Genomic DNA, 25286 nt, shown 5'->3' with positions numbered 1-25286 from the left:
ATGGAGGGAGGACAGTCACAAGACTATGTTTAGGCACGAGAAGTATTAGAATCTTAATGTCCGTTAAACAAATACATATCTCTCATCAAGATCTAACAGTCATAAACTATTTGTCAACAGTTGCCACTAACGACACCTCCAACCCGGCCTCAATCAATCCCACTCCAGCTATAACTAAGAGAGGGACCTCTCTGGTAGTTCGATCTGGATCATTGACAGCTTCGCAATAGGCAACATTGCTGATTTCACCCAGTATACTACCGACCTCCGTCAGAATAGCCGCTGTTCTGTTGGAACTTGGAGCATCGTGACTCAACTCATAGAGATGACCTGCAGTGACGAACAGCCCCCAATACCCGACAACGACTTTAACCAAAGCCCCCATGCCGCGTTTGTCAAGGGCAGGGAAGCCTCTGTTATCTCCATTCACTTTCATGCACTTCTTGAGAATAGGACTAGCCAGAACCTTGACAGCAATGTTTCTGTAATGCATGGCCTTGAGAACCTCGTTTGATATGGGATTTTGGGGTACGGCGAGTCCAGCAACAACGTGACATGCGGTATTCAGATAACCTAGAACCGACATAGGCCCACTAAATGCGTTCTGCTTGCTATCCGAAGAGCCATTAGCCTCAAGAGGAATGACAAACACATTCAGCAGATCAATGTCGGTCCCGATGGTGTGTAGGCAGCGGTAAATACTCTTCTTGGTAGAATCGCCGATTTCTTTAGGCGCTGACCAGATGTATGAAGCGGCACGCGAGTAATAGGAAAGCTCGTCCTGGGGAGGTGGTTGACCCAGGATAGTTTGGAGTGTATGCCAGCTATCGGAGTTGATCAGGGCACTCACATCGTCGTTGTCGGGGAATGGGGCGCTGTTGTTGGCGATTTTATATATGACTGTGTAAGCAACAGCGACAATCCAGCAGAAAAGGTCCAGCAGAGAAGGTTCACTTATATCCAGATCACTGAGTATGTCGGAAATGATTGGGATATGGAACTTTGTGTCGAGAAGGTGCATGGCGGAGCTGGCGAGACTCGTTAGAATATCTAGAATGGCGTCCCCAACGTTGCCTAGAGTAGAGACCAAAACATCGGCGATGATCGCAACAAGTTGTTTGAGGGAGTCTTGCAGTGGTTGAGATGAGACGTTGTGAGCAAGGTTCTTCAGGTTGTTGTATGCTGCTGTCATTGTCTTGTTTTCATTCTCCAGAGCGGTCAAGAGGTTGTCCACAAGCTCTTCTACCCCACTCTCGGCTGTGTCGGTTTCAACGAGAGTCAGGGAAGAAGCGTTGTTCTTGTAGTGGCTAGACAGCATCTGTGAGCCAGATGTCTGGCCTGTTGATGTATTCTGACCATTTGCCGACAAGGGCTGGGTCGTAGCCTGGCCAATCGTGCCCGTCCAGCTTGTATCACCAGCCCAGCCGTTGATCATGGTCACAAGAGCATTCATCTCCTGGTCGAAGAAGGGCTTGGCGGATGCAATCAAGTTGATCTGGCCCTGCATAAACAGCTTCGCAATGTTGCAGATAACGTTCTTGGTGCGTTTGATGTCCTCCCAATCCAAGAGAAACTCCAGGAAGCGGATCACATCCTGGATCACCGTCTTGATGGCATTAAATACCCATTCGACAGCACCGACAACTGCATCAACTGTGCTGAGGACTACATGGTAGACCTTGCCTGCGATGGTGGTCACGAAATGCCACACGTCGCTTGCTGCCTCCTTGACGATGTGAACGATCGCTTCAGCTGCTGATTTGAGGGCGTGAAAAATGTCTCCAACATCAGCCTCGATCGCATGACCAATATCCTCGAAGGTGTCGCAAATAGACCCGAAAAGACCTGAACTAGGGCGATGCTCTGGAATTGGCTTGGGAGGGACTGGCTTCGGAGCGACCTTGAGAGGCGCATTTGGGTTCTTGATGGCACCATAGACAGTATTGAGGTTTCCCAAGGTGGTTGCAACACTTTGCGTGTCATTTGACGAAGTAGATGGATTGACAAGAGGCGTTGTGACCGAGGGGCCTGAAGTACCCCCTGCAACGACATTTTTGGGGATCTTGGCTGCTCCCAACTTAGTGGGAGTGTTCAATGAGGTAATCTTTTGGAAATGTTGATGCGATGGATCTATGACCGTTGCATGACCGCCACAGGTAACAGTGATGGATGTCCCATTCAGAGTGTTGTGCGTGTTCTCAACTACCGTTAGTGCACCAGTTTTGTCTGAAGAAACAGTGATGGGCGTTGAGCTCAAAACGTAGTACAAGCCATTGATGTAAACAGGAGTCCTGCAAGGCGCTGTGATAGAGACAGCGACATCGCCTGCAGGCACCTTCTTATCGTCTGCCAGTTGAATGGTGGTAGTGTAAGAGTTGAATGCAATCGCCTTGGTTTGTGGCGGTGCCTCAATAACAAGGGACTCCTGACGCCAAAGCTTGGCAGTTGTCTCTGTAGCTTGCACTAATCGCCAAAGGGAGGTTCCCCCAGAAACAAATATGGTGTTGCTATAGCCCGTACGGTTCACAAAGGCCGACATGTTCTCTATACCGGTCATCAGCGGGAGAGGTGTGCTCCATGATGCGGCCGTACCAAGCTGTGTATTGGGACAAGACGTGTAGTAGATCTGATCACTTCCATTCTTGCCCCAAATGGTTGTAACACCGCCGTGCGTCATGGCTGAAAGCTCAGTCGTTCCTTGGAATATGCTGTTGCTGACGATTGTCGTAGCAACTGACTGTCCGGCCTGGCTGTTTGCAGGGAACCAGAACAGGGTCTGACCACCAATAGCATACAAGTCTGTCGAATTATTGAATGCCCTTGCCGTTGCTATTGCCGATGCTGTGACATTCCCTGGGAGACTGAGAGTGCGCGCTGCAGGTGGGCCATCTCCAAAGGCGTTGTGAATAGGGACATAGACAAGTTGGCTCGAGTTTCCAGATACACCGCGGGTAAAGACTCCGTCAACGAATTCATTCTGGAACCTCCCAACACAGCTTTGATAGTTCCCGGCTTGGATATCTACCGTGATACCATGAGAGGTCCAGTGCTTGTCTGTTGCTAGTGGATTGACGTGATATCGAGAAATCATCTTGATTGCGTCAGAACTTGAGCGGTCAATGTCAACAATAATGTGTTGCTTGTGACTGGCATCTGTCTCGGCAAACATGACACCTTCTATGGCTATTGTACTGCTGGATGCCGAAGAAGCATCGAACGGAACCGATTTCCAGGTCAGGTTTGGCGCAGGAATCCATGCAGCAGTTGAGTTGTGATTGTACAGAGACAAGAGGAGGTTATCTGTACCCCCAGAGGTAACAACCATCGCCAGACTAATAGTGCTGTCTACAGCACTTTGGTTAACATCGAATGTTTTGACAACTGCACTCTTATCGCTGGCAAAAGCGGAACTAAGGACGTTGGACGAGAGGTCTACTATTCGCCATCCCGTTGAGCTGGCTCCGCTCTGCTCGACAATAGCCTGCAACACATTTGTAGAGCTTAAGTTGAAAAGAATAGAGTGGCCATCTTGTGTCTGCAGAGCCTCGAATTTTCCAGAAGGATTAACAATCTCGCCAGGGACGTAGTTCTGCATCATCTCCGCCGTAAATGTCAGGGAAGCTGGTGGCGTAGTCGCAGCTGGGACGGGTACAGCGACTGGAGTAGACGGGACATCATCTTCTGCTTTTGCCGCTGGAAACTACCAACTAGATTAGCATGGGCTACTCTCAAACTGCAGGTCACATACCTTGAGCATTGCTGTCGAAGTGATGGCTTCGTCGGGGTCCGCATAAGTCAGGCTGCAGAGAAGATCGCCACTTGGTGCTGCTCTGACATTGCCGTAGGTAAAGACCTTTCCTCCTGGGAAGATGAAGTTTTGTAACATCGCGGCATTGATTGAAGTGAAGTCAATGGGTACTGGTGCTGTGAAACGGCTCCTGACCTTCTCCAACAAATTGTCCGTCTCGAAAAAAGAGTTTCTATCCTCAAATCTATCATGTGAAGTGTCCGGGGAGCTGTTGGTGTGAGTGATTTGAAGACAGCCTGTTTGCCCAACAGATATCTGGTAGTGATCAGTAGTGAACGCGTTGTATGCCGTACACTGTTCATCAAAATCTGGAATACTCTTCGAGGGAAAGGTAGCACCGGTGCATTTGAGCCTGACGTTGACGACATGGTTTTGCTGGATCTGCAGAGTGTTGCCGGTAAGTATAACGTTGCATTCATAGCCAGGCACCACGTCTAAACGGCAATAGTCTGAAGCGTATATCGAACCTCGGGTTGAGCTTGTGTCTGGGTCATCGATAGCATAGTAGTTGATAACGATTATATTGTCGGACCCACGGCGGATAAGATACTTGGGGGTTTGGTTGTTGATCGTGGGTAGAGACCAGTCTGCCCATAGTTTCCCGGTGCCGCAGGGGAATCTGTTTCCCACCACTGGGTCCGTGGTGATGCAGTATTTCTTGATCTGAGGAAGGATTGCATCAAGCAAATACTGGCTGAAGACTTCTCTCTTGATGGCGACAACACCGCTTTCGGAATTGATGCTGCTTGGCTCGACCCAGTTCCAGGAGAAATGCTTAGCAGGCGGTAGCTGTGAGCCACTAGTCATGCAACGGTAATCGAGAGTGGTTGCAGCAAGTTGTTCCTTGGTAGGATTCTTGACCGCATCGCCGTTGCCGTCCTTGACGCGGTTAACTTGGAGGTCGAAGGATGTCAAGCGGAGCTTGGAGGCGTCTGGTGATGTTCGGGGAACAGCGACGACAGAGATTGGGGGACAATGGCACTTCTTGGTGAATGCTGTCCAGATGTTACCGATTTGGCCAGAGACAACAAGGTGAGCTCGACTGCCAGGCTTCATGCCTTCAATGACAGGGACATTCTGAACTGTAGCATTATCCATATCCAGCAACAGCTGTTGCAGACTAAAAGCCGTGCTAGAAATGTTTTGAAGCCTTTTGAGTAGTCTTTGCTTCTTGGCTGGGTTTTGAGCAAAATGTGCTGAGCCATTGAGCTGATTGTCGAGACTGGCATGAACGAGGCTGACCCATGTTTTGAGAGTCCATGGATGACCCGGGGGCTGCTTCCAGACATTCCATTTGCCATTGGGGCTGGCTGGTGTGCCCAGCTCGTTCTCAACGACATGAAAGTCGGAACAAGGGATGTTGAAAGTGGCGGAGTTGGCAAGATCGCCAAGCTCAAGAATGGGAGGGAGATCCCTGGGCTCTACACCTGGAGGAAGCCCCATACGAATCTTGACACCGACGGTGAATCCCACCTTGGTTAGCGCCTGAACCCGAGGGTCTGTGTGCGGGGTATCCCGTGGAACCTTGAAGGGATCAACCCCGCCTGTTTTGGCAACAAGGTCATCCAAGGTGACTGGAACCACTGCATTCGCATTTGAGGAGTTCTAGACCTGATTAGCTGGTTTTACAGCCACGAGCATGAGTCCGGGGACATCTATAGGCAAAGTCGAGTAACATACCGATAGAAAACAGAAGTAATTACAGGGCAAAGTGTTGTTGTGCAGGTAATTGCAGAAATCCGAATTTATACTAGCTTGGGTAGTTGAGATGACAAAGTCGTAACCATACTTTGGGTTGGATAAGTTGCAGCCATTTCCCTGATAAGGCGAGGATCCATCGACGATCTCCATGGCGTAGGCAGGGGTAAATGTTCAGATTGACTGAATGACGTATAATACTTGAGATTTGTATCTTGGAGGTATGATGTGCTGATGCAATTGGGAAGCCAAGAGATTTTGTTCAAGAGATACAACGGAAAGTTGATCAAGAGTCAAGCTGAAAGCTGAAAGTCTTATCATCAGGCCACATTCTGAGACAGGTATGCGCCACGAGATCTAGATTCCTTCAGCTTTACCAATAAGACTCAGTGGAAAAATACATATTGTACTTATGGCTGCAAGCTAAGTGCTGTAGATGAAATCTATGGCGCTGACTATCGAATTGCTGGAGACAAAAGTGACGAATTATACAGAGCTACGCTTGCTACTTTGGGATAGTGTCGCTTTCTATCTTATCTTACTGGTAGGAATTTTGGGCACTATTCTGTTTAGGTCTCAGTGGACTTTGCTAGCATTGTGGAAGGAGTCTGGACTTTTATTTTACAGAAGCGGGTGGAGATAACTCTCTGATGCATCTTCACATGTTGGATTGAGCGTGGTCTTCTTATTCACGCCAATGGTTTCGAACCGGCTGCCCTCTTACCTGGATAGTGGATGGGCAGTGCCTGGAACTACCTTCGCTTTCTCAGCCCCCTATGCAATTCTGTAATCTGGAACGTAAGTATTGTCATGTTTGGAAGCAAGATGGTAGAACTGTAGATGATGGCAGTCGGCCCAGCAGAGGCGGTGACAAAGGGACGTGAGATCCAAGATTTGTGCGATATCATCCTTGTCTACGTGTCTTTGGTTCGGAAAGCTTACGGAACTTACATGTGTCAGCTGTTATAACTAAATAAAAACATATTCCGATCCGCTTGCTCGTGCTCTCTGCAGTGACATCCCAGGGCTTTCAAAATAGAATTGTATGCATAACTATTAGCCATTCTTGCATCTCATTATACGCATTGTTTCAGTATCGGGTAGGCCCATCCCGATTTGACTACTACAGTCGGGACGGCTTTAACACGGAATGTCCGGGAATTAAATTAAATTTGTCATCAATGGTGACAATCTCAATGGTCCAGGCTCTGAATGTGGATTTGCAAGCAGCCCCAGCCACAGTGGCTAGTGTTAGTGCAAAGAGGACTGACAAATGACGTCTTACTCAGCTTGGAAAAGTCCCCAGAACCTTCTGGATGCTTCGGGCAAGATCATGGCAATTCGATATGGTGAGTAACAGCTTGCGCAAGAACACCCTGCCTAAAGGTTATTTCTGAGATATTGCTGTATAAATGAAGCGTTTCCGACGTCTTTGGTAAATTTTTTATTCATCAGAATTCCATCTCTTCACTACTCATTCAACTTAAACAAAGCTCAAAGCACAAGTCGCCTCCACTCAGCCAATCAGAAGCCTGAACCATCATATCAATCACCCTCTACAACTCGCAACCAAAACACACAAACACAATGGCATTCTTCCTTCCCCAGACCTTCTACCATATCCAGGCTCCCCAGAACCCACTCTACCATCTCCTTCGGGAGCTTGACCAGTCGGTTCAGCAGCCCCAGCGAAAGCGCCAATGCCAGCCTCAGCAGCGGAGCCGCGCTCAGGCTTCTTGCCCTGCCTATCGGGTGAACTCCCGCCCATGGGAACCCCGCTTCGAGGCCCACGAGACTGAGGACTCTTTCGTGCTCTACGGCGAACTCCCCGGTATGAACAAGGAGCACGTCACTGTCGAGTTCCCTGAGCCTCGCAAGCTTGTCGTCAGCGGCAAGGTTGAGCGATTCACAGAGGAGCCCAAGCCAGTTGAAACAACCACCGAGCAGGCTGCTCCCACCCCAGTCACCGATTCAGACAACGAAGACACTCGAAGCAGAAGCTCTTACCAGGCCACTGTAGAGGATGATGTTAATGACGACGAGTTTGAGGTCTTGAGTCACACATCAGAGAAGTCAAAGACCGTCAGCCAGCCAGAACCTGAGAACCTCAGCGAGAAGGCACAGGAGAAGCAGCCCGAGCAGCCTGAAGAGTCAAGGCGCTCTGGCTATAGCAAGGAGTTCTCGCGCTACTTCACTTTCCCTACCTACATCAACCACGACGCGGTCACTGCCGATCTCAAGGATGGTCTCCTGACTATAGTCATTCCTAAGGCTACTCCTAAGTCCCAGCGCATTATCATCAATTAAACAGTCAGCTGTTGTTTCATGGGTTTCACAGGATGGTTATAATATTGATATATTTGGGATTTCTTATATGCTCTGATCTGGTTACTAGCTAATAAATTTATCTGTTATCTTACCGCTGATTGCGTGCTTGAATCTTGGCCAAGTGAATAATCTGGCAAACTGCTGTGACGTGACTGTTTTAAGACCATGATGGCGAGATAGATTTGACAACTAGTCGAACAGTGATGGCAACGTAGCGAGATTTGGGAAGAACTCATATTATACTACGTATTGAACTAAAACATACAAACGACACATTCATCCAGAACCGTTAAACTCTCGTCCTGCCTACTACCTCGAAAGGAATAAGGCTGTAATAAATCTTACATTCCTGGTTGACTGAAGACTTCGTTATGACAGTTGCATTATTTCTGATCAAATGGCATGTTGCATCGACAGCCGGCGGACAGCCAATAAAGTACTGAGCTGTTTAACCTGACAGGTTGAAGTCAAACCTGATATCCTTTGTCACCAGTGCCTTGGGAGAACCTATCTGGATATTTCTCAAGGGTTTTGGGGCACAAAGATCTCGTATTCAAGATGGGTATTCTTCAGCACGACCAGGAAAAGCCCGCACAGAACAGGAGCTCTCCTTCCGAACCGGTCCGCAGTGCATATCTCCAGAATCGCATGGTTATGTCTCTTACTGACAAGGTATAATCAGGTCGAAGACTGAGTGCTTTTTCTCTATCATCCTCATTAACCATACCAAAAATACCAAAATGACGATCCCGAGGCACAGTACAGCCATGGGAGTAGAAAATCATCATACACATTGGCAAGCCCGCTTGATCCATCTCAACTCTGCAAAGGAGTAGTTTGATTGTGTCGTTAAAATCACGGCCATATGTGTGGACACCGATGAGTCGACATGAACGAACAAGACATCTTGGCTGAGTCCAATGGCCATTCAACTCCCTTGTACCATGCGGTACCTGCCTAGAGCTGTCCCTAAGGGATGTGCCAACGGCCAAAGATTATGACTATATTACGTCTTAAAACAAACTCTTGCATGAACTAAAGGCGGTGAAATCATGGCGCAGAGGTAAGTTCAATATACCGCGTAGGCAATTCATCTCCTTCAACATCTTTAATAGCATCTGCCTCATTATCTGTTAGGTATGAGAAAACTATGAGCTTTGTCTAGCTAAAAGTAGCATCATTCTTAGCGCCTCCTATAAATTATATTGCAGTCGGTATGATGTCATTCAGGCCGATTACAATGAACGACACGTATTAAAAACACACTTCACTTGACGCTCTATGGGCCGATTGCCTGGTGTTTCCGTTCGATCTTGGATCCAGGGTTCCACACAGCTACACGCATCGGCAGTTATTCCGCTAAAGTGACGTAGGTATGAGCTCGTCAAGGGGTGCTTTATAGTTCAGATATCCCAGGGATCAAATGTAAAGGGATTCGGCTCGAGGTGATTGGTCGCGACGAAGCACAAGTCTTGCTATCTGTTGGCGGATCTGTGACTCTTGATAGACTTTTTCAGCTTGCCTTGTCTCTTTCTGGCTGTAGATCATCCATATATACACGTGTTCAGATTGAATTGCTACGTGTCCTTAACAGATAAGCTTCCATTAATACGATGTGGTCTATGCTCCTCTCACTTACAATGTAGCTCTACCAATCAACGTTATCAAGAGCCCTGCAATCTGACAGTTATCAAAGTCTGCAACTGTGTAAAGAAAGAGTGGCTTCCAGACAAAACTTATTTAATTATTCTCTCTCCCTTGCATTTATTTACTCTTATGCTGCATTCTTATGCCCTATTGCAAGAGGGTATTAGTTGAAACACCAGGTCTGACTGATGAAAGGCCTTTATTTTTCCAAGGGCCACCATGCACAAACCACCCGACAGTGTTTATTTCTCTCTCGAGTCATTGCTGGCAGACATTGACGACCTTCGAGTGGATTTCGGTTTGTCTTTTTCTGGACCCACATCTCCGTCTATCTCCGACGATAGCGGTACGTATTCAATATGCAGTTGTCATCATCCATTATTGAGACCTGATAGAAGAAATTTGGAAATGCCTCGACACCTTGGATTCATTTGAGGGCGAGAATGTGTCTACCACTGCAAGCCAGAGTTGCGAAAGTCCAATCTGGTCTGAGTCATCAGTATACGATGAATTAGAGGCAGCGCATGGTGATAGCTTCCCCAGCACTGGACGTAATCTCAACATTGAACAGCATTCCCTGCTACCCCAAGTAGGCTATCAAGGCAGGAGGCCATATAACCGCCATCACCGATATCATTCCATAAGAACTTTACAAGCAGATAAGACATTTGAGAACCATGTTATGCAGGTAATTTATGTTTTTATTATAATAAATTTCTTTCTACCCTTTAAGCTTTCCTCTTTCTGCTTTACATACTCTCACCTATATTTAACTACCGACCCACTCTGCCTCTATTCAAGCTTTTGCATTTCATTTATTATCTATTCATTCCGTGATTTTCTCACTTTAAATTTTCTTCCTGAACTAATTTTTATCGAATAGGGAAATAAATCCCGTTCTCTACCATCTGCGTCTCCTCCAAGACTGTCGCCATATCGAAGTGGAACAGCCAGCGATCAGTTTCATGACATGCCGGAACTTGACCAGAATATTTCTGGGCCAATCTTCCAGAAAGAAATTAGAAGCGAGGCACACCATGCCATACATGAATCTGTTTGGTCGAAAGTTGATTCAACTTTCGCCAACATGATTCCGGCTTCCCAAGGTGAAACAGGGCCTGTCGCTTACATTATGCTTGTCAGAGACGAAGGGCGCTTTCGAGATAGAAGTGAACGAATGCTGCCAGGTGGCTCTTTTCCTACTTCAAGAGTGATAACCACTGGATCTGAATCGACAAGAGATGTCTATGGAATAGATCCACAAGGTTACAAGTCTAGACGAGATCAAGAACAAGATATATGGGCATCAGTATCAGGGCTCGACGACTACCATAATGCTCTTTGTGTCCAGGGAGGCTTGAATTCCCAGTCTTTCAAGCCATCTTTTCGCCGATCACCCGTATGAGATGTGCTTCATCAAACTTGGCAAAGGATCGGTAGTCATCGTGGAGCTACTTTGGGACTTACATGGATCAATTCAGTCCAGGGGTACTGTGATATAATATTTATATCGTGGAAAAGACGCTGCGTTTTATATTGCTGTAAATGAAATCAGACTCTGATATAACGAGGAATGCCCAATTAAAGATTCTACTTTTTATTCATAATTCAATTAGTAGAGCATTTTCAGTGCATTGATAACCATATCTGCTATTTGACAATGCTCTTATGTGTATAGCAATTAAGTAGCTAAAAGAGATATATTGCCTTACAGGCACATGCAGTCATTAGGCCATGATAATTAATCACACTGGGACCATCATTCCCATGTTGAGAAGCCAATTGGTGATCAACTTTACTTTTAAGAAATAATTAATCGACGTCACAGAACTTTAAGAATTAACTTTGAAGCCTCTATAAGTGTCTATCTACTTGTTACCCTAATAATAGTCCTCAGATTGCGTTTGCATTGCGTCTATTTCCTTAGATATCAACCGCTTTATCTCTTCCAAACATAAACCTTCCTCAGCCTTAACGAGATCTGTCGACCCGCCTGGATGGAAGGCAATATTTGGTTCGTCAGCTGGGTCATAATACATTTCAACATATGGGTGTTTTAAGGCTTCTTCAGCGGTAATACGCTTGGCAGGATCAAGAGTCAACATCTTTTGAAGTAGATCGATCGCTTGACTCGACGCTGTTGGGAACAAGTTTCGAAATGGTACTGGGCTCTTGTGGGGCATAGATAGTATGTAGTTACGAGCGTGTGGAGAACGAATCGAACGGCAAAATTCAGCTGTCGGCGACCCGAGGATGTCGAAAATTGTTGACAGCTGATGAAGAACTACACCAAGGGGAGAACGTCAGCGTATGTTCAACTAAGATTCGCCATGAAAAGGCGGTCCTTCTTTGCTCATGAAGGCCTAGTTTTCTTACAATGTTTGCCGGGGAAGATAGGCTTGCCCTTGAGGATCTCAGCAAAGATACACCCAAGCGACCAGATATCGATTGCATTATTGTATGTTCCGGGACTCCACATGAGCTCTGGTGCTCGATACCACCGAGTTACAACATATTCGGTCATGAAGCCTCGGGATTGGTGACTGGAATTGGTACTCCGAGAAAGTCCAAAATCACATATTTTTAAGTCGCAATCCTCGCTTAGCAGGATATTACTGGGCTTAAGATCCCGGTGGATGATGTTGAGAGAGTGCAATGCTTTCAAAGCACACAATGACTGATATATCAGAAATTGGCCATGATCATCAGTAAGAGGCTGAGACTTTATAGCTTTATGTAAATCTGTGTCCATTATTTCCTAAGCAGTTAGAAATGGAGTTAGTATAAAATCATCAAAGATATAATATACAAGGTAGATATAAAGATGATATGAATAAATATCTAGGAGGCTTTATTACCTGGACTATATATATTTCAGTCAATTCGTTGTGACAATATGGCTTCTCGATATCCAAAATGGATATAATGTTCTCGTGACTGATACATCTCAAAAGTCTTATCTCACGAAGAGCTCTCAAGCAAAACATAGGGACGTTGGGTAGTTCTATTCTCTTGATGGCGACTTTTTGACCTGAAGGTCTGTGAACAGCAGATCTAGTAGCCACTAGTCAGTACGAGTGCGAGAAATAAGACATTTTGCAACATACCGAACAATGCCATATGCTCCAGTGCCTAGAACCGAACCTATGTGGTACTTGTTGCTAACATTAAAGCCACTAAAGTTACTGTCGGCCATGTTTTTCTAGGTAAGGAATAGCAAAACTGTTAAGGATAAAGAAGTTAAGGAACTAATTGAAATTGTAAAGATGTAATGAGTTCTTTTCAGGAAGGATGATTTATTACTATAATAGAATTTATAATACAAGCTATAGGTCTTCTTAAATTATATTTATAAGACCTTCTAGCATAAATAATACTAACAGTCTCTTTAACCCAGATCGTAATGCTCCTATTTGAACACCACTGTACTAGCAGTGGTCTTAACTGTTATAAGGTTAGTGTGTTTAAAACCGTGCTTTAGACACGTTATCTTTAAGAGGGCCGTGCTCTAGACACGTTGTCTTTTAAGAGGACTGTACTCTAGACACGTTGTCTTCAATAAGACCGTGCTTTAGACATGTTGTCTTTCCCTCTAAGAAAAAATAAATAGATTTAGGTTTTATAGATTTAATATAAATATAAAGATATAAATAATTTTATTATAGAAAGTACTTTATTACTTTACCTTTTAACTACTTTAAGATTATATAATATATTATTTATTTATATAACTTTTAATCTCTTAAAATAAATATCTTATATAACCTTCTTTATCTTAACCTTTAAATAGTTAGTATTATAAAAATTAAGTTATTCTCTTTCTTTTTAAACTTAAAAGCTTGTTTTAGTTAAAACTTTATATTTAACACGTGTTAACATAGGTAGCTTTTTGCTAATAAGGCATAATCTTTAGTAGAGACTAGCAACTGCTGGCATGTTTGGATTGGCAGTTATAACCATTTTCGCAGATCAAGCAATGCTTTAGCAGCTTTAGAGTGAAACAATCTAAAGAATATACACCTGTCCATTTTTGAAACAGATGTCATCGACTGCCCGCAAAGGAGCGGGAGGAATCTTTTAATTTCAGACTTTGTATTAACTTGTATAAATGGAGGACACCCTGTGTCTTAGAGAAATTGTTTCATCGTTATCTACTACTCATTCAACTCTCAACAAAACCAGTCTATCAAATTACACAACCACCCATTATTATTTTCTTAGTCTTCAAAATGGCTCCTATGATGAAGTACTTCTACGCTGGTCTTCTCGCAGCCAGCACTTTCACCTCAGCCGTATTTGCCAGCCCCATCGACAATACTGCCGTCGTCGTCGAGTCCAGAGGTGAGACAGATGAATCCCATAACACAGTCTCCAAACCCTGTATCCCCTGAAATGATCAGAGATTCGTTCATCGAGCGGAGCTAACCTTAAATCACACTTACAGATGTCAAATACCTGAGCGAGGGTGTCAGCACCCCCATTGGTATTGATATCGCCAACGCCGTCGCCGTCCGCAGCGTCGATAAGGATACCGCCTCTCTCAAGAAGCGTGTCTTCACTTCCCCCCATGTCCGCAAGGCCTTCAAGGTCGTCGCCGGCAACATGATCAGTGCCGCCTCCTGGGCTTTCAACTTTTGGGTCGAGGAGGACTACACTGGCAAGTCCACCATCTGGTACAGCGGCCTCACTGGTGGCGGCGTCACCAGTCCCAAGATCGGCGTCGAGGGCGCAACCTTCATCAACAAGAGCGGTACTGAGCTCGACATCAAAGTCCCCTTCCTCGTCAGGGGCTTCTACGCCGGAAAGGAGATTGTCGTTCACTTCATTGTCCGAATCCTCAGCGACGCTGGTGAAACTTCAGTCCGATACTTCTACGACCGCCCCACGGCCACGATCGCCGGTCAGAATGCTCCTGTATCCAGCTGGGACTTTGTTGACACCAAGTAAATCCTTTCTTATATGACTTAAGAAAACACTAAAAGGAGCCGCAAAGTAAAAGCAAGAGTGGATACGTTATCTCTTGTACTTTTATGTTTATTCTTAAGGAATTTTCGTTAAAAAGGCAATACAGCAATTTATCTATTATAACATCAGTTAGCAGCTATATGTATTAAATATAAGACTCTGTATTGCAAGAACTAGCTTACCATTAGATCTTGTAAGTGACTTATTTAAGTGAATTAAGCCTTAAAAGGGGTATTATCAATCTGAATCTTGGTCCGTAACAGCTTAGCAATGCAAATCAAGTATAATAGTAAATAATAGTTCCTCCTGCCATGGCTCGTTTAATCTCAGGAGACAAGTCTCTGCACAAGATTGTAACCAGTCGAGAGAGTCATATTTACAGAGGAAATGCCTCGGTTGCTGTTCTAAGCACATACGTTTAATGAGAGTTTAGAGGTCCATGAAATACCAAAACAAAACCAGGTACGATAAGCCTCAAGCGACTTGGAGAGAACTAATCAGGAAGTGGATCTTGATGAAAAGGATAAGATATACTTAAGACGGATCATTTAATAAATAAACAACCCTTCCTATCCCAGACTTTGCATTTCACACCACATACCATAATAGAGAAGGTCATTATATGTATCAGAGAGAATAGTATTAACTGATAGCTTATATGTACAAAGAAAACAAACAGAAGATAGTACCAGCTATATGTCATGTTCTACACAACCTCCATGTACTTCTCTCCATTCAAACTCAAAATTTAGCAAGAAGCACCAGAGGGAATTCCCTTGCACTTGGTAGAGGTCTTTCCACCAGTGACCTTGTTGTTGGTCCAGGTCCAGTTCTTGCAGCTGGCGCAAAGAATGTAGACATCAGTTCCGCTGGACTTGACCGTTCCGGTGACCTTGTTGATGGTGACGTCGGTGATGGGGACACCAGAAGTGGGGGTTCCTGTGGGAGAACCGTTCTCGTAATCCTGCTCAATGACGATACCGTACTTGGCGATGTTGGAGAGAGTGATGGTGTCGTACTTGACATCGGAAACGGAACCGGTAGCGCCGGAAACGGTCTTGATACGGACACCGTTGTCGGAGTTGGAGATGGCAGAGTTGAGGATGCGGACTGTCTTGACGGTGTTGTCAGAGCGTCCACCAACGGATCCAATGGAAAGACCATGACCGCCACTGCAGTTACCGCCAGTGAAGGTGATGTTGGTGCCAGAGTTGATGGCGAGACAATCGTCCTGGTTCTTGACGACGGCTCCAGAGATATACACGCCGGTGGAGGAGCCAACATCGAAGGCATCGGTGTTGTGTCCACCAAGAGAATCGCCGAGAGAGTTGTCCATGTGAACGCCATAGACGCCCAAGTTGGTGACGCTGTTGATGCTGAAAGCCTGGACAGGGGTGTTGAGAACGTTCAGGTTCTTGATGTTGGAGTTCTTGAGGGAGTGGGCGCTGAAGAACTTGGGCTTCGTCTTGCCGCCGTTGCTGCCCTTGCCATCCCACCATCTCTTACCCTCGCAGTCAATGGAGTGTCCGGAAGCTCCCTCGATGAGTAGGTTGTTACCGGTGAAGGAGATAAGAGGGCCCGCCCATTCAGCATAGCCGAAGGTGGTCTTGCCCTGGAAGATGACGTGAGTGCCATCGTTGAGCTTGGTCAAGTCGAGAGTGGTCTTTGCAGGAACTGCAATGTTGTTGAGGATGATGGTAGAGCAGCCAGCCTTGTTCTTAATGGCAGTAGCCGCATCGGTGAAAGTGCAGCTAGCACGAGGCTCAAGAGGGGCTGCGAGTACAGAGGCGACCAGGCCGCTGAGGAGGACAGTTGAAGAGAACATGGTAATGAATGTAATGTTAAATGAATGGAAGTTTTGAGAAAGTGTATATACGAATTGAAGTATACTGCTGAATGGAATGCTGATGCCAAGAACAAGATGTATGATGCCAAGAGCATGCGGCTCTCTTATATACTGAGTTCAGTGCACTCCCTATATCTGAAGCGCGCACTTGAAGCCTGAATCATGACAGACCCGCGTATTGATGCCGTTCAGCCGTGACAATGGCCCGTGTTTGCAATAACGTCGGCCCTGCATCTTGATTAGGGATCGCGAGTTTGGTCCGGGAATTAGCTGAGTGCTCCACATCGCCCCCAATGTACCGGGGTTAAGATTGAAACACCAACATCGACGCCACAAAAAGCCCGGTCAATTGGTGGACTGCATTTTTCCAGAGAAACCCATCAGGCTGTCATGTTTCACCATCGAGTCTGGAATCTGGACCATCTCGGATGCCCGGCACATTCAACGCATTCCAGCTGTTTCTCAAACGACTTTTAGATAAGTAAAAGTGCTGCACGTTGCGTGACATCGTACAGTGGGAGATGCAGTTCAATTCCTCGATTGCACTAGCCAGTATGACTTCCCCCAAAGCTTTCGGCAATAAGGCACGTCGGTGATTCTTTTCATTCGTGGGTGTATTTCCCCAGATTGTGCGACTGCATGAGCTGGCACTACCTTCTTCATTAGCAACGGAACGGCGAACTCTATTCTCCTTGGAATCTAACTTTGCTAAATTAACGTTGATTTTTACCTCCTATAAGCCTGACACTAAGTATTGTACTAATTGTCTGTTCCCCTTTAGCTCCAAGATCCCAATCAGTTTGATCGGGGGCATGGCGATTTCTGTGGGGGATGCAAGAGTCTTGAGCCTCTCAGAGCCTAATTGTCTCATTTCTAAGGCTCATAGTTTCTGAATATAAAACTGACTAGTTGATAAATTATGCTTCTACATTCTTTAAGCGCCCCTAGATTATAGATTCCCTAATTTCCCATGTCGCTTTATCTTGTGTTCAGAGTCGTAACATGCCATTTGGTCACCTCGGGCTTATGCTTCATACACGTTGGAAATGCCCCGGGCGCGATTGGGAGTTTCTGACGCTAAGCCGCCCAGGTCTATGGAACCAACCCGTTGGACTGTTCCAGCGGGGATATTGAGCAGCTCGATCTTGACAGGCTCAGAAGCCATAAAGGCGTGGCTCCTCCTTTAGTGAACGTGAGCTTACCATTCTATTCTGTTCTAGTCCACGAGAGATAAGGTTCACCAGGATTTGGCGGTCTTCTCGCAAAAATGACAATGACTATTGCACCCTCCTCAATGTATTGGTAGGTACAGCAATAAGATCTTGTACGTCAGATTCGACAGTGCCAACTATTGCTCCGGTCGTCGAAGTAAGCTCAACGTTGGGTTACTGTAGCTGCATCCTGTTTCAAATATAATAGGCGTCTTTAAGGGATAGTACAGGACCTCCCATACAAAGATATATTAGCTTAATAAGAATTAAATGCTGAGGACCGTGCCGGCGGAGATGTTGACTTTCGCCGTTGTGTAACGGCGGTCAAGGCGAGCATTGTATACTACCAAGTCTATATTGGCATCCTGGGCCAGGTTGGTGGCATCGCTGTATGTTCGAGTGTCTGAGGGCAGGCCAAATGTCTTAATCGCCAAAATGCGCTGACTCTACGCTTGAGTTGCAAAGGGAGACAATCTTATGGTGAGCCCTGCAGTGAGGAGAGAGGATTTAGGGTAGGTGGGCTACGCCGGTCCAGCTACCAGGTTTAGTAGGCAGACCAATTCTTACCAACGGGATTAGAGCCATGGCAATTAGATTAGTTGTGCGATCGATGGGAGGATCGTTATAGTTGGAATGCTGGCGTAGATTGTGATTGAACCAGCTGCGCTATCTTTTCGTAAGATGTCTGCAGGCTGGACAATCAAATGAATGCGCTGAGTAGGCTTGCTTCTGTCTGCGTAATTCTGTTATGCTTTAATGAAACGACTGAGCCACGCCCCTTGCTCGGCTCTCAATCACCTTACCTCCGGCACATCGGCGAGGCTGGTGTGTCCTAGATACCTCTCATTATGTCTACATACCATCGTAATCGAAGCGCCAGCAGTTCTTTTACATATAACTGAATGCGTACAAATCATTAAACTTATTTGCTTCCTCTTGCATGATTCTCCGATACACACTATTCTGCAAGGATGCGGCTGATATAACGCGTTTGTTATCCGGGTCCATTAGCGCTTTATGATAACAAATTACTACGTACCTGTGACATTGACGCTTCAAGGACGCCTTCTGTGATCGTGGTATGTGGACCGCTCTCGGCGTAATTAGCCCGTCAGTGGGTTGCAGTAGTTAGTGCTAAACCTTAACCGTCTTGACCGATAGCCGTCACCAGAAAATTCAATCACAGGGTGCACGGTCGCCAGATTGAACGCCACTACTAAACTTCTCCTCTTATGTTCCGTATGACAGAGTGGTTTGTCAAGTCTTGTAAAACATGTAAAAGTATGCGGTGGCTCCTTATTTAGAGCGTTATAGTTTCTACAGGGCATCGCAAATAAGAGTTTAAAATTGTAAATAAAAGTTTTATTTATAAGATAATAGCTAAGCCATTTTTCCTTGACAAGCTACATATGGCTACCAGCGCCATACCCTGGGGGTTCAAATGAATGGAAGAGAAATCCAAACGTACTCTTGGTGAGCGTATATGAATGGATCTTGAATAGACCGATAGGTACTAGAATTGAGAACGTCGGGTTCTCTGGTATTTACCATTTCGCACAGCTCTACATCCAGTCGCAGATGACTTAGCAGGGGTCTTATTGGGTATGATAGTAGCGGTTGGTAAGGCGTTGGTGAGAGTGTCCACTGTGGTTTGCTTGGGCAGTCCAGAGGTTACCAATGTGGTGGCAATGCTCGTAGCAGTGGTCTGGTCCTTAGCACTTGATAATGTGATGGCGCCGTTGCCAAGACTTCCATTGTCGTTCTTAAACAGAGGCGGACCGGGGATAGTATAGTTCTTCAGAGTTGTGTAAGGGTTGAAGTAGATACCCGGATCAGTAGGAGTGTACAGCTTGGTGCCCAAGACGCCTTCAGGCTTAGCAGTTCCAGACCCCGTGATCTTAATATTGAAACATTGAGGATAGTTCTGTGCGCCGCCAATCCTGTTCGACCCGTGAACAGCGATGGTTTCGTGACGGAAGACATAGTTGCCCGCAGCCAGTGTCGAGGGTATCTTTGTCGTCCATGTTCGGTTGTTGTTGACCATCTTTCGAGCCGCCCACTCTTGAGTATCAAAATCAATACCCGCTTCGTCAATCTTTACCCACTTGAGGGTGGTTTTGTCGACAGTAGCGCAATCGCCTCCGCAGGGAGCGACATATGTCATCATCGGGCCAAAATGGGCCCATTTGGTCCATTGAAAGTCGACAGTCCCCCCAGCAGCAACCTGAACAGTCAGATTGGCCGGCTTTCCATTCTTCTGGCAAATAATGTCCGGATGCGTATAGTTGTCTGGGGACACGAAGCCGTTATCGAGGTTCTCTGCAGACCATGCAGCTAAAGGAGGGAGAGATTTGCCATTCTTAGCATCATAGTAGTAATTCATCAAGTAACCTTGATGTTCAACACCATCAGTTTTGAAGCTTGATACAACACCATGTGCAGCGGCATTGCCGACAAATGCAGCCAAGAAGAAGCTGAAGTGCATTTTGGCAAACAAAATGTAAACGAAGAACGAGCTAAGTAGAGCGAGAACGAGATGCGTCAAAAAAGGGAACGAGATAAGTCAAGAAGGGAACGAGATAAGCTAAAAAAGGCAACGAGATGAAAAGAGAGGACGCACAGCTAGCACCGGGCTTGAAAGAGCGGAAGGATGAACGCAGAGAGTAAGACTGGAAGATATTTTATGTTCCTTGCGAGGGATTTATAGTACTCATTTTCTATACCGGTCCTTTGTCAAAGAACGCTAGACATATATGATTCGGAGCAAAGGGCTATTAAGGGCCCCAATCTGAAACGATAAAAGTTTTACACATCGTGTCTAAGATAGCTACCTGCTCCAAGTGACAACAGTGCCTAAGCCCTTATTTACTCGGCCTCCGCGGAGAACGGGAGGAAGACTTGCAGTGTCCAGTACTCGTGAAGTATCTTGCATCCACCTGATTTACTCAAGTGCTGTACAACAGCGCGTTTCAGGTGTAAGGGTTAGACTGGGCGTTTAACGTCATTTTTATTGGCCATTCTACGATGCCTATTAGGCACAAAACGTGGCCTCCCGATTCTTGGCTACCTCGCCATCGCAGCACTAAGAAGGCGTCACTTCCGGATGCTGATTATTCCACCAGACAGCTCACTCACTTGACAAGCCAAGACTCCAATCCAGAACACTTCTTTTTGAATGCCATTGTGTTCTATACAATCAAGTTATTGTATAATCTCGCGGTTTGTGGGGGCATTTTGAGGATCCGAGCCATTCCTTCTCATCAATGGGCTTTCGTGCTGAGCTTTCGCTGGCTAGAGACTGCAAGATTTGAAACGCAAAAGGTGCAGTGCCCGACTCCTAAGATTATTATCTTCGAGGAAACGACAGCGTTTATAAAGAACTCAGATGCTTCAAAAAGCGATGGTAGTAAAAGCACAGTCGTTTCCAGCCCGAGAGCCAAGCCCAAACTGGTGCCGGTGATAAGTTTGGCCAAACCATCTTCGAGCACAAGATCAGAGGCGGAGTCCAGGCCCGTCAAAAGTGAGAGCCTGTCTCGCCTTTCCGACCGATGATTAGAACTATTGCTTAAAACGCTTATCAATGCAGCAAATGTCGCCGCAGGAAGCAAAAGGTACAATAGGCTTCATCCCGACTCCGGCGGCGGTACATATTCCCCAAAATCGCCCATAATAATCTGCTCAATAGCTAATAATAATACATCAACAAAACCATTTACACATCCTATTTCCAACAATAAACACGCCTCAAATCTCGTAACGATAATCTTGGGCTTTGTCAGCATCGCCTCCCATATCAATGGGCACGCCTGCTTCAGGTCTACCGAAACGCCTATCACGTCGGCGGTTCTCCTTGTAAAGCATGACACTCATACTAACAGCGCTCAGGGCCGTGAGGAACACCAGGGAGCTTGATACTGCGTTTCCCATTAGATAATATGGCGCGTCGGTTTTGGGATAAATATTGGACGCGGCAACGCCCACGGCGTGAGTGACAGCAATAACAATACCGAGGCCGACGCCTGCCTTTGTGTCTCCAGCAAAAGTCGAAGTGATCCAGGTAAGGACGATGGGGAAGGCCATGTATGTTCCCTATGACGAGAGGGGTCAGCCAGCGAGTTTTATGAAATTGCGGCTGGTATATGGACGAACTTACCGTGACAGCGAGAAAACATGTTATATATCGCGACAAGTCATCTTTCAGAAGGCCGAGACAGATGTATCCAGCGCCAGCGATCAAGCCTCCGAGGGAGATTGGAATACCTCTGACCCGAAACCTGTCAGACAAGGCGGCTGTCACAAGCAAGGTGACATAAGCGACGGCGTAGATGGGAGCTGTCATAAGGTTCGCCTGCACAGAGTGGTAACCCAAGTCTTTTACAATTGTAGGCAGGAAAACGGCAGCGACGGCCAGGGACAAGGAAAGACCGGAATACATGACGCAGAAGAGGTAAAGACGGTAATCGAGAAAAGCTCTGCCAGAGTATGTGTCAATGTTTGGATGGCCAGTTGGAAATATAAATAAAGAGGGACTTACGCTTTGACTTGAGCTTTGCTGATGCCTTCATCTGCGTTCTTGGTGAACCGGCTACGTCTATTCAAGATGATTTGATGCTCCTCTTCCGTGAACCAAAACGACTTCCCGGACTCTGGTCGGCCAGGCAGCATCCAGAAAGTAGCAATCCCCACAGCAATTGTTGGAACACCCTCGACAAGGAACAAGCCCTGCCAAGGGGTAACAGCCATGTCTTTGGCAAGGCCCATACCGTAAGCAACTACACCTGAGATGACGCCGCTTAGGGCACTCATACCCGCATAGGCCGCGATGCGCAGAGATAGTTCAGACTTGAGGTACCAGAAGCTGAGGTACAAGGCACACCCAGGGGCAAATGATGCCTCAAATACCCCGAGGAAAAAACGCACCGCGATGAGTCCTCCGGGGTTGACACATGCAGCCTGTAAAGTGCTAACAGCGCCCCAACCCACGGCACAGATGCCCAGCCACGTGGATGGCTTGACTACCTTCAACATCAAGGCCCCGATTGTGCCGAATATCACTGTGCCAATGTAGAAAGAAGCTGAGGCAATCTGATACTGGACGCTGGAGAGACCAATATCCGCTTCGAGGCCAATATTACGGGCGTTTCCCATGTTACTTCGATCGATGTAGGAGAGAAGGTAGAGGAGCATGATCCAAGGGAGGATGGTCCTGTCGAGCTTTCGGACGAGTCGTTTCTCATCCGCTGGGCCAAAGGCTTCGGGGGTCTCGGTGTTTGCCTTGGCGGCTTCCGTGTTGTTCTCGAGGTGAAGGCATGGTTGCTGTTTCTCTAGGCCTGACATGATATACGCGTATCATCAATTTAATGGAGAAGTAGATGGAGAGCATTCGCATAGTAGTGAATCGGAATGAGATATAGCATTTTTTCTATGCGGAGGAGCGAACAGGCTTCTGCCCATGTTTTACGTAGTGGCGGGTGAAATCCGTTGGACACAACGAGCAAATAAAGGGGTAATCAACACAAGCTCATAAGTAACCTGGCATCTACATTGAGTTTCCCCGCAGGACTCCGGAATCGTGGGTCAGCGGAGCAAACACCGCCGGAGCCCTGGGCGGAGAGCCTCCGTGCTCAATCTCCGCACACCACCCCGTGCGGCATTTGCCCGTTCTTCAAATCTGGCGGGAGCGTATGTACGGCAAAGTCCCGCTTCAGATCCTTTAGAGGCCCGATGACCTAGACTATGCAACCCTGCCCTTACCAGTTCGAAAAGTCATCACCACCTTGGGTATTGCTCAGCTATCCTGCGAGATGAATTGGACCATGCCCCCTCCAGTACTGGAGCCAAAGCTCCTAACCACGCTTCCATCCAAATTTCGCACTTTTGGCGTATCAGAGCACTCGACAAACCAGAAACGTGGACGACCACTCGACAGCTTCCTTGAAGGGCCAGTCGTCATAGACGACACGCTGTATCTGGCCGACATCCCGTACGGTCGGATCTTCGCCGTCAATCTCAACACAAATGAATGGAACCTTGTGATACAATACGACGGTGAGCCCAATGGTCTAGCATGGCATAAAGAGCGGCGCCAACTCCTCATTGCCGACTTCAAGCACGGCATCCTTGCTCTCGACCTCAAAACTAAGATCATGACCACTGTGATGGATCGCTTCAATGGCGAGCGGCTGAAGGGCCCCAACGACCTGATTGCCACTTGCGACGGCAGTATTATCTTCACCGATCAGGGTATGAGTGGACTTCAAGACCCGACGGGACGTGTATACCGCATCGGCCCAGGCTTCAACACAGATGCAGGCCCTAACCGCGTCGAGGTGCTGCTTCGCAACTGTCCTTCACCCAATGGCCTAGTTCTCGATAAAGATGAAAAGAATCTCTTCGTCGCCATGACAAGGGATAACAGTGTCTGGCTTGCGCCCCTGTACCCAGATGGTAGTGTGCAGCGAACAGGGCGGTTTTCGAGCTACTTTGGTGTTGGGGGACCTGATGGCCTGTTGACGAATAGGGAGGGTGATCTTTTTGTTGCTCATTCTACACTGGGCACAGTTTTTGTGCATCGCAAGGACGGCACACCGCGCGCAACCATTACAACAAAAGGTTTTGGTTCCGGCACGACTAATTTGACTTGGGGAGAGGGGCCTGAGAAAACTCTCTACATTGTTGAAAGTGAGTCTGGTACAATTCTGACACTAGATTGGTGTAATATAGCGACTATATAATGTCTAGGTTGTTATGCAGATGTGTTATTTACATTTCAGACTTGTGTGTGAGAGCGTAAATCAGCAGACAGAGCTTAGAATACCGCAGTTGATCTGCTGGGCAGGTGTAGGCGTCTCCGTCACCGACTATATTGGGGCATGCCATTGCGGAGACCTAATGGCACCCTGGTCGCTATCAAGAGTCTGTATTGATGTTTTCGCTGCACTGTTCGCATGTGCGGCCTCAACAACTTGTACGCCAATGGACGCTGCTCTCAACTTCGCAACGACGATGCATGGTTGTGGGCGCAGCGCTCTTAATTTATACGATCACAACCAACAAAACCTCCAGCTCAGTATGTGGAAGAGTAGTTATCTACCTATTCATGACCATTTTGCAAGAAGTAGGTGTGCTGACTTCATTTGGTTGATAGATGATGGGACTGCTATTAGAAATCAGGGAGATACTAGCGGACGCTCCAAGACCTAGGGAGGACCAGATGGACCTCAACAGCTTGATAGACATAATGCAACTCGGCGCGCTTCGCAAGTAACGATAACAGGATTCGCAGTAAGAGTGGCTGAACAAAATCAGAGGAATCTGTCGCCAGCCCACGTTTCCTAACAACTTTTTCTGAATGCGAATAACAGAAATCATAGATTGAAGAATAATAAAGTCTGCCGTGTGCTCGAGGGCTGGCAGCTGCTCTTGTTGCCTCCGGCATCCCGATATTGGACGTTCACGTCTTGCACGACGAATCGCATTAAGGAATTTCTGACGTTTTAGCACTGGCTATCGATCCAGGTAATATGCAGATTGACAACGGCCAATAACAACGAGTAGCAGCAAAACGTGTTAATCACTCATTCTTGAGTTATCTCTTGTGCTGGGTACCCCATCCCACAGAGTTGCTTAAAAAGTCCAGCAAGATAACTAATGCAGTTGCCTCCTCGGGGTATACTAGCTAGATGTGGGGCAGTACGTACGCGATCTTCGGCAAATCTACCTATGGAAGCTTCGCTGGCGTATAAGGAACAGGGTGAGATTGATGGAAATAGCGGAGGCCATT

The 25286-nt window shown here is 46.7% G+C and overlaps 8 protein-coding genes across 8 annotated transcripts; 3 read left to right on the top strand and 5 right to left on the bottom strand.

Moving 5' to 3' along the window:
• Positions 1-106: 106 nt before the first annotated feature.
• Positions 107-5659, bottom strand: FMAN_10867 (uncharacterized protein; the record flags this gene model as incomplete). Its single annotated transcript, XM_041823620.1, has 3 exons — positions 107-3700; positions 3749-5413; positions 5489-5659. The coding sequence occupies 3 exons, from the start codon at positions 5657-5659 to the stop codon at positions 107-109; spliced, it is 5430 nt and encodes a 1809-aa protein (XP_041689182.1).
• A 1434-nt stretch (positions 5660-7093) lies between these two features.
• Positions 7094-7813, top strand: FMAN_10868 (uncharacterized protein; the record flags this gene model as incomplete). The annotated part of the gene is made up of 1 exon (XM_041823619.1): positions 7094-7813. One exon carries the CDS (start codon positions 7094-7096, stop codon positions 7811-7813), a length of 720 nt encoding a protein of 239 aa, XP_041689181.1.
• A 4460-nt stretch (positions 7814-12273) lies between these two features.
• Positions 12274-12677, bottom strand: FMAN_10869 (uncharacterized protein; the record flags this gene model as incomplete). The annotated part of the gene is made up of 2 exons (XM_041823618.1): positions 12274-12535; positions 12589-12677. 2 exons carry the CDS (start codon positions 12675-12677, stop codon positions 12274-12276), a joined length of 351 nt encoding a protein of 116 aa, XP_041689180.1.
• A 1033-nt stretch (positions 12678-13710) lies between these two features.
• On the top strand, positions 13711-14428 carry FMAN_10870 (uncharacterized protein; the record flags this gene model as incomplete). The annotated part of the gene is made up of 2 exons (XM_041823617.1): positions 13711-13822; positions 13926-14428. 2 exons carry the CDS (start codon positions 13711-13713, stop codon positions 14426-14428), a joined length of 615 nt encoding a protein of 204 aa, XP_041689179.1.
• Positions 14429-15194: 766 nt separating this feature from the next.
• On the bottom strand, positions 15195-16271 carry FMAN_10871 (putative PGU1-Endo-polygalacturonase; the record flags this gene model as incomplete). The annotated part of the gene is made up of 1 exon (XM_041823616.1): positions 15195-16271. The coding sequence occupies one exon, from the start codon at positions 16269-16271 to the stop codon at positions 15195-15197; it is 1077 nt and encodes a 358-aa protein (XP_041689178.1).
• Positions 16272-19016: 2745 nt separating this feature from the next.
• FMAN_10872 (uncharacterized protein) lies at positions 19017-19988 on the bottom strand (the record flags this gene model as incomplete). The annotated part of the gene is made up of 1 exon (XM_041823615.1): positions 19017-19988. One exon carries the CDS (start codon positions 19986-19988, stop codon positions 19017-19019), a length of 972 nt encoding a protein of 323 aa, XP_041689177.1.
• A 1259-nt stretch (positions 19989-21247) lies between these two features.
• FMAN_10873 (uncharacterized protein) lies at positions 21248-22840 on the bottom strand (the record flags this gene model as incomplete). The annotated part of the gene is made up of 3 exons (XM_041823614.1): positions 21248-21592; positions 21657-21975; positions 22038-22840. The coding sequence occupies 3 exons, from the start codon at positions 22838-22840 to the stop codon at positions 21248-21250; spliced, it is 1467 nt and encodes a 488-aa protein (XP_041689176.1).
• Positions 22841-23319: 479 nt separating this feature from the next.
• Positions 23320-24237, top strand: FMAN_10874 (uncharacterized protein; the record flags this gene model as incomplete). The annotated part of the gene is made up of 1 exon (XM_041823613.1): positions 23320-24237. One exon carries the CDS (start codon positions 23320-23322, stop codon positions 24235-24237), a length of 918 nt encoding a protein of 305 aa, XP_041689175.1.
• Between the last annotated feature and the right edge of the window lie 1049 nt (positions 24238-25286).

Source organism: Fusarium mangiferae, assembly GCF_900044065.1.
Source record: "Fusarium mangiferae strain MRC7560 genome assembly, contig: FMAN_scaffold016, whole genome shotgun sequence".
Lineage (NCBI taxonomy): Eukaryota > Fungi > Ascomycota > Sordariomycetes > Hypocreales > Nectriaceae > Fusarium > Fusarium mangiferae.
Note: the sequence above shows the minus strand (reverse complement) of the source record. Positions and strands in the feature narration are given on the sequence as shown.